General features: G+C 32.9%; 1 protein-coding gene across 1 annotated transcript; it reads left to right on the top strand.

Annotated features, from left to right (window-relative positions):
* Positions 1-2,580: 2,580 nt before the first annotated feature.
* LOC107020892 (nucleolar protein 14) lies at positions 2,581-11,875 on the top strand. Its single transcript, XM_015221418.2, has 14 exons — positions 2,581-2,805; positions 2,895-3,029; positions 4,280-4,415; positions 6,100-6,179; positions 7,112-7,171; positions 7,273-7,485; positions 7,800-7,928; positions 8,424-9,089; positions 9,429-9,621; positions 9,720-9,913; positions 10,302-10,403; positions 10,565-10,704; positions 10,993-11,271; positions 11,364-11,875. Exons 1-14 carry the CDS (start codon positions 2,581-2,583, stop codon positions 11,632-11,634), a joined length of 2,823 nt encoding a protein of 940 aa, XP_015076904.1. The 3' UTR covers positions 11,635-11,875.
* Positions 11,876-13,322: the final 1,447 nt, after the last annotated feature.

The raw sequence follows: 13,322 nt of genomic DNA, 5'->3' as shown, positions 1-13,322 counted from the left end.
TGTTGAACGTTTTACATGAATAATATTAAATCGTAATCGATAAAGTTTAAAATATCAATTATTTTGACAAAAGGATATAAAAACACATGGTAATTAATTTTATATTATTAAGTCTTAATCGATAAAGCTATTTGACATAGGTGTAGTAATAATTGGTAAAAGAAAAAATTACTGTTTAATACTATGCAAATTACATAAAAAATATGAATTATATTACGCAAATCTTATCCAACAGGCTTAATTTAAAAGAAATTGAGAGAAATCAATTTCGAGTCTAGAAAATATTCATGAGCAAAGAACTCAAAGGGCCCAAATGACAAAAATGAAAGCACATGGCATTTGAGCTTTTTGAAGAAATATTAACCCTAAAGTATAACATGTAGGACATATTAACTTAACTCATTTTTCTTCTTTAGATCACTTTTATTAATTTGGAATCCCTTGCAAATTACTCCACTTTTTAATCTTACAATTCGATGTCTTGATCCACTTGATTATATCCGATAGTATTTTTATATATACGAGTTAGAACGTTAAATTTTTTTATCTATAATTAAATCCTTTCTAAACTCTTCTACGATCATATTTAAGAATCTTACGCTTTATCTTATTTTTTAAAAAAAATTAAATCTCACCTATTAAAATATTGATCATTGCACAAGGAGATGCAACAAAGCAATCAGAGGTGGTACATTTTTTAAATTTAGATCGATAAAAATATCACTCAATAATTCAACATATATAATTGGATGTGAAGGGTCAGGACTAATAGATAGTAGTGGAGAATTAGAGCTTGGGTTTAAGAAAGGAATTTTTGTGATAGTTATAATAATAACATTCAATAAATAAGCTATGTTTATTAAAAAGTCATGTTGGGAGTGTTCCTATAATCAGATATCGTTTGAACCTTGAGAATAAATATTTTTTTGTTGGGAGCGTTTTTAGAAATGTGCTCAATAATATGTCAATACAAGTTAATTGAGCCTCAATATAAGTATCAAACGTAGAGATGAATTTAAAATTTGAAATTTCTGAGTTCCTAGAGATATAAAAGTATAAATATAAAAAACTATTACAAGTGTCCGAGAGGATTCAAATCTTTATCAAGGAGGAAAACAAAGCTTAAGTCATTTTTGTCATCGGACTAAGAGACTACTTTGTCCAATACAATAACAATTAACATACTCAATGAAGTTTCACAAGGTATGGAGAAAGTAAAATATATTTAAAGTTTATCACTATCTCGTGGAAGTAGAAAGATTATTTTCGAAAGATCTTAGGCTCAAGTGCAACAAATTCAAGAAAAAAAATAAAAAAAATGAAGAAAATATATAAAGAATTTATTGCCATTTTGCGGCTTTACGGGGAACGAGCTGAATTTTAGGAGCATGAAAACTTTATCCATTTTCATTCTATCTTAATTTATATGTCAGTTTTCAAAATTTAAGATTCAAACAAGTTCATATTTAATGGTAAATTTCATATATTATTAAAATATTTTGAATTGTTTACTACTGATACAAAGGCAAACATCATGAACCACCCTTACATGTTTACAACATCCTACTATGTAAGGTCATATCCTCGGTAACCTGAAGTTGCGTCATATCTTATCTTATCACCTCTCTTCGATACTTGCTCGACCTACCTTTGCCTCTCCTTGAACTTTTATAACCAACCTCTCGCACCTCCCAACTAGTGCATCTACACATCTCCTTTTTACAAGTCCAAACCATCTTAAATCCACTTTCCTCATATTTTCACCACAGAGGCCACTTCCAATCCCAAATATCCTCACTTCTAATATTATCACTTTTAGTATGACCACACGTCCATCTCCACAACATGTATTTCTAGGCATGAGAGTTTTTGGATGACTAACAATCCACTTCGTACTACAATATCGATCTAACCACCACTATAAAATTTACCTTTACATTTTGGCCAACACCTTTTTATTTACATATTTGATAAATTTCTCAATATTTCATATTTAGGGCTCTAATGTTGCTAACTAATGGTCATGCGTAGATAGACCCATAAAAAAAGGGAAACTTACATAAATATACTATAATAAAAAAATATTTACCATTTATAGTTATAATATTTTTTTTCACTTGACCACTTTTAATTCATTTATAATACAAGTTTAATACATCTTACAATTTTATTATTTACATAAAATACAAGTTTTAATGATGGATAATACATTTATCACACATTTTAATACACTTATAATACAATGTGATAATTTTTTACCAAACAAACATAATATATTTCAAAAACAATTATAATTCAAATATATTGCATACATGATTAACTTTTAATACATATCATAGATTTATCACAATATTACTATAAATAATAATAAATAAAAAGTATCGCTAAAATTAGTAATTAATTTTTAAAATGTATTAATTTATGTAATTTTTCTAAAAAAGTTTGGGTCAAATAGTGTCAAAAGCCCAACCCAACAGCATTCAATAGAAAAGCCCATAAAGTTTTTATGATATTGTTCGTCTTCTCCATTAGAGTTCTGCTAAACCCTTGTTTTTCTGAGGTTTTAGCAGCAAAGCAAAAATGGCGAAAACTGCAAAAGCTAGTAAGAGCGACAGTTCATCAAAGAAGAAGAAGATGAAGAAGAGTAGCAAGTCAGGTCCTAAAGCTAAAGACATGAAGCTCAAAGCTCCAAAAGAGAATCCTTTCGAAACAATTTGGTCACGACGCAAATTCGATATACTTGGAAAGAAACGCAAGGGTGAACAACGACGAATTGGTGAAGCTCGTTCTTCTGCAATTGAAAAGGTGAAAAATTGCACTTCCTTTTTTTTTGACTGATTTTCATTAATTGAGGGATTTCAGAGTTTGATATGCTAGTTTTGTTGTGATAATAGAGGAAGAAGACGCTTTTGAAGGAGTATGAGCAAAGTGCGAAATCATCTATGTTTGTTGATAAGCGTATTGGAGAGAATGATGAAGGACTCGGTGAATTTGATAAAGCTATTATGAGGTCTCAGCGTGAGAGGCAGGTTAGTTATGGAAGTTTTCTTCACGGCCAATGCTTTGATTTTGTTCATATTCACAATCAATGTTAGCATAAAGTAGTAATTTTTATCACGTAAGATTTTTTTGTTGGAAAATAGTGATTTTGTGAGCTCTTAAAGTTCTGTTCACGACCATGCTCATTATGTTCAGATTCTTGTTTTTTTTTTTAAAATAATAACTGTGAGTACCTCGACTAATTCCATACAAATGTCAACTAATTTGTCTTTCCATTCCAGAGTGTACTTGCTAGCTCTCACCATGACGTGTATAGGGTAACTCTCTGCTGGCATACTGTGCTAGAATTTGAACCTGAGGCCTAATGGTTGACAAATTTATTAGTAGGTTTCACCCTGGTGACAAGTTCTATAATTAGAACTAATAATTGGTATCCGAAGTTGTAACCTAATTGTCAACAAAGATTAGGTGGTTTTTTCCATCCACCTAAGTTTCGGTCTTCAGTTACCAGGCAGGCGAGAGATAGTGCCTGGTGGAACAGTAGAGAAGTGTGTGTAAGCTGGTCCGAACATCATTGTCATAAAACAAAGTAACAACTTACTCTTCAAAAATTCAACATCTTTTTTGTATTGCCCATATGTTTTTGACCAAGGGAAAAACTTGTTCCCTTCATCATGTCAGCATAAAATAGTGATTTTTAGTGGAAAATAATACAAACTCATTACTAAAGAAAAAAATCATATATAGATGTTAAGAACTGTTCTTTCAATGGAAATCATGAAGATTTAGTTACCTATGCTTTTTTAGCCTGGTAATCTAAATAATGAAGAGATAAGATTAGAACACTAACATGAGAGTGATTTTTCCTTCAAAATAAACAAGCGTTGTCGAATACAAAAGCAAAAGTTGCACGTCTGTATATTTGAATAGGCCCAATTTACACAACGCAAAGGTGAAGGCTTGACCCTCCATAATGAACCCAACCTTGAAAGTATGATCTGAAATAAATAAATGATCCCATAATTAAAAACAATTAAGATAAAGAAAGAAAAGTATGAAGCCAAGAAATAGGAAACGAATGGGTCTTTGCATGTTCATTTTGTTAGAATCTCCACATCAACCATCATTAATTTCCAATGCGCATTGAACAAGTAGTTCAGGTCTTTTTAATGAGATTAATGGTTGCATGTTTTTACTATTGTACTGTTCACTTTTATTAAATTTTCTGATAATGCTATTGTTGTTGACAATTGTCTGCTTTTGTTTTCTGTATATGTAGGTGAAATTGAAGAAAAACAAGTATAACCTATCAGACGAGGATGAAGAGGACTTTGAAATTGGTGCCTCATTGGGAAGAGATGATTTTGATGAAGAAGTCCCATTTGATGAGGATGAGGAGGATTATGGGAGAGATGGTGAGAATAACCCTTCTTGTGTTGCGTTTCTCATCTCTCTGGCGAATAGATTAATGTTTATTTTATCATGCAATATTGCATTTTTCAACTTCCTTCCTTTGCTTATTTCTATGTGTCTATAAAAAAGATTATGAAACATACAGATAATGCCTGCTGTTTTTTTTAAGCCCGGGCAGGGCTAACAGCATTATGTTTAAAATAGTTTATTTAACCCAAATTGCCACAATTAGATGATACACCTGCTTCTTAACCAAATCAATTACTTGTGAATCGGAATCTTTTAATTGACTACTACATCAACTAACACGGTACTTTTGCTGATTCATGGCATAGTAGCTTGTTTATGGAGATGGGATTGTAATATGACAAAAATGGAGTTATTTGTTGCCAAGATGTCATGTTGAATTCAAATCATATCAATTAGGATACTTTGAAGTTGTAGAGGGGTAAACATTTTTGTTCGAGAACATGCGCTGAGCTTTTCAAGATAGACCAAGAAAGTTGGTCATTTCTTTGGTTCAATAGAGTACTTCTTCACTTTTTGAATCAGGGTAGGATAGCTATAATGTATATTTTTTTTTGTTTGGCCTTCTCTATGTCCTGAATGGTAAGGACTAAGAGCCTGTTTGGCTCAGCTTAAAAGCTGGTCAAACTGACTTAAAAGTTGGTTTTTGACTTATTTAGCTGTTTGGTAATACTCAAAATAACTTATTTTAAGTTAAAAAAAACTTATTTTAAGCCAAAAGTTAAAAGCTGGGGTAGGGGTGCTTTTTTTTTTTTAAGCTTATAAGCTGTTTTAAGTTGACCACATTTTTATCTTTTGCCCTTAATATTTTTATACAATCTCCAAATTACCCACATAACCCTAACATCTCTTTCTTCCATTTTTCTCTTTTCACGTTTGACATAGCAACTTCAGCACTTTTATCCAAACGCATAACTGCTTATTTTAAAAATAAGTTTCAGCACTTTCAAAAGTACTTTTTTAAAGCTGCTTTTATTAAGCTCATCCAAACGGGCCCTAAAGACACCTTTTTTCTTTTATTGTCAGATGCCCTTCTATTTTGGTTGTTAATGCATAACAGTCTTAAGTTTATGTATATTTGAAAGAAACCATAGAGCTTTTGATGGGGTGGAGACCTACTATGTACATTTGTGGAATATCCTCTCAATCCCAGTTTCTTTGTTCACCAGTGAAGTTCCAGTTTGTATATAAGAACTGGTATGCTTGGATGTTATAGATGCTCTAATATTTTATGTTCTATTGTTTACTTGAGATTCTTTTGACTATTAATAAATTATTTACCTTGTAGAAAAATACTCTCAAGTCCCTTATATCCTTATATAGTAACACAAGTTTTAGGCAAAGGAGAAAGCTTCTAATGGTCGTGACACTCTTGGAGACTTATACTATCTTCTTGCTGTACTTTGTTATACAAGATACACTCCGTATTCAAAAAATAAATTAAAAGAGAAAAACCGTTGAAGAAAAACCATCTTCTTAAGTCTAATCTGGCTGCTACCCAGAGCATTACAACCATTATAGGCTTAATACTTCATCAATATCTTTTCTTTTTTCCAGTGAAGGTGGTAGTGTTCCAAACCTTGTATTTTCTGTTATTAAGCATCATAAACCATTCTTTTATGATTTCTTTCCTCATACCGGCTGTCTATTTCTGTGCAGATAAGTCAGCTATCTTGGGACAACTTAACTCTCATGGATCTCAGAATGCCCAAGCAGGTCCTATGGAAGCAGAGGAAAATGTTAGATGCTTCCTCTTTTTTTGCCCCCTCTTGATGCATATTCCCTGCTTTATTTTGGAGTTTATGCTGACTAGCTGCTAAGAAATGAAATAGTTGATATGCTTCTCCCTCTAGGCCCCTCCTATAATTAAGAGCTCACTTAATTGCTATTCTGACTAGTTTGGTACTTAGATATAGATGTTTCACCTTGTAACTTAAATTGCTGCTCCGTGCATTTTTTTGAGTCATATGAAAGGAAAGAAATCAAAGATGTTTTAAAGGAAGGGCTGCATCTCCACACAAGATCAAATATTAGTGTCTATATCTTTTCGTTTTTTGGTGTTAATTGCTTAAATACATATTGATGCATTACTAGGAGCTTGAATGGATTGGCTTATTTTAGGTGCTATTAAGCCAAAATAGCTCGAAGCAATTTTGTAGTGTTTGGGTAAATAAAAAAGTGCTTGTAAGCACTTGTTTTTTAAGCGAAAAGCCAATCCAATCAGGCTCTAGATCTCTGCAGTACCCTACAATTGTAAAAGTTATGAAAGGTGTATAGGGGCTGAGATATTCTTTTTGGTTGTGCAGAGAAGCACCAGCTTGGTGCAATTTCATCAATAAAATTCTTTATAATTGGAAAAAATTGTTGTGTTCCACCAAAGCTGTCAGCTGATGGTGTTAAGTTTTGACTGATGATATTAAACTAGCTTACATACAAGAGCACTAACTTTAGAGGCTGCCGTTGAAAACCTAAATAATTTGTGAAAGAGAGAATAAGAACCAAAGCATAATTTACAGAAGAAAACAGGTTCTTACTTTGTTTCTCGGAGCATACATCATTTTGCGTGGGATGATAGTCCATAGTTCATGAACATGTCTCGAAATATTCTTTGTATTTTAATTGCAACACAGGTGTCGTTCTGCTTCTGATTTGATGTACCATCTTATTGCAGAGGAAGAAAAGCAAGAAAGAAGTAATGGAGGAAATCATTCAAAAGAGTAAATTCTTTAAGGTTTGTTATTGTTTGATTTCTTATGGTGCAATCTGATAAAGGGAATGATTTCTTTACCTGCCATATGCTTGACAATTCTTTTGTTTTTCCTACATTGTTAGGCCCAAAAAGCGAAGGACAGAGAAGAAAATGATGAATTAACTGAACAATTGGACAAAGACTTCACATCACTGGTGAATTCGAAAGCCTTGTTGTCCCTGACCCAACCAGACAAGATACATGCTCTGAAGGCTCTTGTGAACAAGAACATTTCAGTTGGTAATGTGAAGAAAGATGAGGTAGCTGATGCTCCCAGAAAAGGACCTATTGGAAAGGTATAATTGGGTTTATTTTTGATTGCCAGAAACATGGCTGAATACTGTGCATCCTGGTCTTTCCTCCTTTCATGTGCCAGCCCCGTTCGCCTTTGGTACTTCAGTAGATCTTTTAAAATCAAAAGCGCTGCTTCAGCCTTAACTACAACTAAATTACGCAAGCCCCAGCTATACCTACCTATAGAGTAAAATTCAAATAAAATCTTCTTCTCTATCTCTGTTAGGTTATAGTGCATTATCCATGAACAATTACCAATAAATTTTCTTTTGATATTTTTCTATGTTGGCCACTTTACCTTCCTAATTGGTTTCAGGAGAAGCCCGACACTTATGAGATGCTTGTTAGTGAGATGGCACTGGATATTCGTGCTCGCCCATCAAACCGGACAAAGACTCCTGAAGAAATTGCACAGGAGGAGAAAGAGCGGCTGGAATTGTTGGAGGTATGATGCATTATGGCAGAAACAAGAGTTCCTTGTGTCTCTTTACCATACATAACAATGACAGTTTTTGGTTCCAAGATGGAGAAAGTGGTTACATTTACTATAAGTAAATTGCACAATTAATTTCTAAACTAACTCAACTCCTTTGGACAAGTGTTTTCTTTTGAGGATCAAGGATCCTGTTTCTATTTGACTATACCTTTTTGTAATATTACCTTATGTGCTTTCAAGTGGTTGTAATGTATTACTTATTATCTGCTGGGTATTGGTGTTCTTGCATCATCATTAGTGTTCTTCAATGCCTTCATCATGATACTGCCTGCTGTGTGGTAGTAGTGATTGCTGCTTTGTGCACTTTCACATGGTAATGTTCTAAACTAGAATACATTTAGCTGGATTATTATTTCAAAGATTCAATACTTTGGTAGGGTAAGGAGCATTTATCTTTTGGCGATAGTAGATATTTACGAATCAAAGCTTTTTTCATTTTTTCAGCAAGAACGTCAGAAGAGAATGGCTGCTGCTGATGATGGGAGTGATGAAGATGGCAACGCATCTGATGATAACAGCAAATCGATCAAAGACCCAAGGACTATATCTGGCGATGATCTTGGGGACGATCTTGAGGAGGCGCCTAGAGGTAAGTTGGGGTGGATTGCTGAAATCTTGAGAAAGAAAGAAAGTGAACTTGAGGGTGAAGATGCTGCTTCTACTGGGGATTCAGAGAGTGAGGAGGACGATGGTGAGGATGAAGGAAGTGACGATGGGGAAGATGAAGAAAGTGAGGAGTCTGATGAAGAACAAGGAAAGACACAGACTATTAAGGACTGGGAGCAAAGTGACGATGATATTATTGATACTGAGGAAGAGGATGATGATGAAGGTTCTGGTGATGATGCTAAGAAGGTGATGAAAATAAAGGACCACAAGCAGGTAGCTGTCAAGGGAAAAGAAGATGGCACTTTACAAACCAAAAAAGAAAAAACGACAGTGAAAGATCAACAAAGCGAACTTCCCTATACAATTGAAGCCCCTAAAACCCTGGAGGAGTTTACTTCATTGATAGACAATTGTTCTGATGATCAAGTAATTGAAGCAATCAAGAGAATTCGTGCATTCAATGCAATAACTGTTGCGGCAGAGAATAAAAAGAAAATGCAAGTATGATAATCTGTTTTCACTATAATTTCTCTATAATTGATGTTTGACCTTTGAGGCTTTCTCCGTTCTCCTTTGTGTGAACAAATGGTAGGAGGGTTTGCCTTGAATTTTAGGAGTGTTTCACCATTTAAGTGTTTTTGCTCATAGTGGTATTTTACTGGGTATGTTGTTGTTGCAACTGTATTTGCTCAAGTCAATATCTCTTTAGGTTGATAAGAAATGCATGTTGTACTACTAGATGATAAGGTTATGGGTAGTCAGAACTAGATGAGTCATTTTTTAGGGAGGGAAGTTTCTACTACCACGACTGCTTTATAATTAGCTTGTTTCTTTCATCAGGTCTTTTACGGGGTGTTGCTGCAATATTTTGCTGTGTTGGCAAATAAGAAGCCATTGAATTTCAAGCTTTTGAATTTGCTTGTAAAGCCCCTGATGGAGATGAGTGCAGCGACCCCATACTTTGCAGCTATATGTGCTCGCCAAAGGCTACAAAGAACAAGGGCACAGTCTTGCGAAGATATCAAGCTTACAGGTTTGCTTTGATTTCCTGTTTGTTTCCTTTAATTGTTCTTTCTATCTCAACTTACATTTCTTGACTTAACCTTTTGTGAATTTGGTCCATCCTCATAGGAAAAAGCAGTTGGCCATCTTTGAAGACCATCTTTTTGTTGAGGCTTTGGTCCATGATATTTCCATGCTCTGATTTTCGCCATTGTGTCATGACTCCTGCTATACTGCTTATGTGTGAATACCTAATGCGGTGTCCCATCATTTGCGGAAGAGATATTGCAATTGCTTCCTTCTTGTGCTCTTTGCTGCTTAGTGTAAGTGGATATGGTGTTTCATTTATCTTCCATGCACTGAAATTGATCATTTGTTTGAATTAAGGGTGCTGGGATTTTGTTTGGTAGAGTATTATGTGCCGGTGGATCACATATGGTTTCCACCTGTATAATCTCCGACTTAATCAAAACAGCATTATGGACTTCTGGATATGTAGTGATTGTCTCAGCCCAGTATATCTTGTTACCTTACTAATACTTTGTGCGCCATATTAAACTTCTGCATCTTACCCTCCATGTTCTAATTTCGTCAATCCATCTTTTGAAGCTAGTTATAGTTATCTTCTTTGTTCTGCTCCTCTTCCTGGTTGATGATTGCAATTACAGAATGACCATTTGAACTTATGGATATCAACATCTTGCCCTGCAGGTAACTAAACTATCTCAGAAGTTTTGTCCTGAGGCTATAGTATTTCTTCAAACTTTGCTGATGGCAGCTTTAGACAAGGAACATCGATCTGAAAATATACAGGTTTGTCTTAACGGAAGGTTCTGAGGTCTTGTTAGTTTAATTCTTGAAGCCGTTAACTATTTGTCCTTGTCTCATTCTGCAATTACTTTTTATTTTTATTGGATTGTATTTGTGTTGCTTCCTTACGCTTGTAAATTGACAAGCATCTTCTTGTGCTGCAGTTGAATAATCTTATGGAGATCAAAGAACTTGAACCTTTGCTTTGTATACGCAGTAGCAACGTGGAAATCGATTCTTTAGATTTTCTTGAGCTAGTGGATTTACCAGAGGACTCTCAGTATTTCCAGTCCGATAATTACAGGTCAGTTAGTATTCCGTGGACATGCATATGGGAAACGTTAAATTTTTTATTATGGCTCTATGTTAAGAGAGAAATTATAAAAATGTTCGATAAGTCTTTGCCTAGGTCTATTCGAGATGTGGTCTGTCATACTAACTTTTTATTTCCCAATAATATGATTGTCAATAAGCTAGTTGACATAACTAGTATCTTGATCGCTCACACATTTTTGTGGTTTTGAAATTCTACTGCTAATATTCTTTTCTGGGACTTGCTGAAATTTATGCGATTAAACGTTTCCTCATGTAGGGCTAGCATGCTTGTAACAGTTTTGGAAACTCTGCAAGGATTTGTCGATGTGTATAAGGAACTTGTATCTTTTCCCGAGATCTTCACTCCAATTTCAAAACTATTATGCAAATTGGCCGGAGAAAATCATATTCCAGAGGAATTAAGAGAGAAAATGAAGGATGTATCTCAATTAATTGACACAAAGTCTCAGGAACATCACATGCTGCGTCAACCTTTGAAAATGCGGAAGAAAAAACCTGTACCCATCAGGATGGTTAATCCGAAATTTGAGGAGAAGTAAGACTCTCTTTATATCTTTCATTAAACGAATCATATTACTTGTTTCCTGTTGAGCTTTTTACTCATCTGGTGATCATCTACCTCTGTAGCTATGTCAAGGGTAGAGATTATGATCCAGATCGTGAACGTGCTGAGAAGAAAAAGTTGAGGAAACGTATAAAAGAGGAAGCTAAAGGTGCTGTGCGTGAACTACGCAAGGACAATGAGTTCTTGTCCAAGGCAAAGGAAAGGGAAAGAGCCTTACTTGCCGCGGAAAAGGCTGAGAAGTATGGTAAAGATCTGGCTTTTCTTCAAGAACAAGAACACGCGTTTAAATCGGGGCAATTGGGAAAGGGGAAGGGACAGAAGAGAAGAAGATGAAATTAACTTTTGGTTGTCATATGAAAATCTCATATTCAAAAGCTTCTTCCCACTGAATTCCAGAGTCAAAATCATGTATTGGAATCCCCCATCCCCAAACACACACTCACACACACACACAAAAACCTATATGTATTCATTGTTCCTATTAGTTAACAAAATGTATTAACTATTTACAATAGTTTCAAAAACAAACCTATATGTATTCATTGTTACTATTAATTTAAATTTTTTAAATAGATTTCTAATCTCTTATTAACTATTATACACATTATCATTTTTTTTATTGTTAATGTAATTATGATAAAAAAAATCGTAGACAATTAAATTTACAGTTGCATTATATTGCTTAATGGAAAAAGGGTCATATCTGTTCTTGTACTTTTAGAAATGCCAAATATAAGCTTTATTAGATTATCGAATAATTGAATTTTAAAAAATATTTGCATTAACTTTGAATGTCTCCCAAAGGTAGCAACCACTATAATATTGGTTTAAATAAATTGGATTATCAAATAATTGAATTTTTTTAAAAAATATTGCATTAACTTTGAGTGTCTTCTAAAGGCAACAACCACTATAATTTTTTGATTAAAAGTATTATGAAATATTATATTTTTTTTAAAAAAACTCTTATTTGCATATTCAATGAAGTGAAGTATTAGTTTTAGTTTTAAACACTTTTAGAATAATTTTCATAGTCAATATAACAATTGGTTTTTATGAAATTTTTTTTAAAACTTATAAACAATAAGAGAAATTTAAATATTTGTATTATCATGTAACATATAATAATTTATATATGTTTATTTTTGTCTAACAAAATATTACAAGAAATGTTATATTGTCGATTGAAAAAAAAAACTATTAAATGATCAAAAACTACAATTTTTTTTAGAATATATAAGAATAATAAAAGATACATAAAATGAATAAACGGACTCTCTTTTCTAAATTTTGGCTTTAGCTAATATCCGACATAATGCTACATATCAGTGTTAAAATTGCTTTAGTTACAAAATATTTTTCTTTTATTTTTCGGAACGAAAAATACATAATACTGAAAATATAATTAATGTGCATGTTATTTGTTTCCGTATTATATTTATGATTTATATTTGAACTAAAGAAAGTATAAAATTCATTACAGTATTCTAATGGTCACATTAATCTTTCAAGGGAACATGGTCTGATATACCCCTCAACTTTGTTATTTGGAGCTGATATATCCCTCGTTATAAAAGTGGCTCATATATGCCCTTACCGTTATACAAACGGCTCACATATACCCCTGCCGTTACAAAATGGCTCACATATACCTTTCATTTAACGGAAGTTAAAAAATTAGTTTTAAATTTATATTTATTACTTCTAATTTTTTTTAAAAAATTATTTAGGGGTATATATGATTTTCTATCAAAGTTTAAGGTATATTTTATTTTTTTTCATACATAAATTATTTTCTGACTTCTTTTATTATAATTATTTGAATTTATTATTCTTAATTTGTTTTTTTCTTTCATTCCTTAGTTTAAAGAATAAAAAATTAAACTATTTTTTTTTTGTGTATTGTAATTTAATTTCGTATTCGAAGAAAAAATTTGGTCATCTACAATAAGTTTTACAAGAATATTAGTGAAACATAAATAAATTTGATTATTAAAATAATAATTATAAATTAGTCATTG

The sequence above is a fragment of the Solanum pennellii genome, chromosome 5, assembly GCF_001406875.1.
Source record: "Solanum pennellii chromosome 5, SPENNV200".
Taxonomy (NCBI): Eukaryota; Viridiplantae; Streptophyta; class Magnoliopsida; order Solanales; family Solanaceae; genus Solanum; species Solanum pennellii.
This window is presented reverse-complemented; position numbering and strand designations above follow the sequence as displayed.

Coding starts and splice junctions, on each gene's coding strand:
- LOC107020892 (XM_015221418.2), top strand. CDS start 2,581: ATGGCGAAAACTGCAAAAGCTAGTAAGAGCGACAGTTCATCAAAGAAG. Junction 9,090..9,428: donor AGAATAAAAAGAAAATGCAA/GTATGATAATCT, acceptor TTCTTTCATCAG/GTCTTTTACGGGGTGTTGCT. Junction 10,404..10,564: donor ATCGATCTGAAAATATACAG/GTTTGTCTTAAC, acceptor CTTGTGCTGCAG/TTGAATAATCTTATGGAGAT.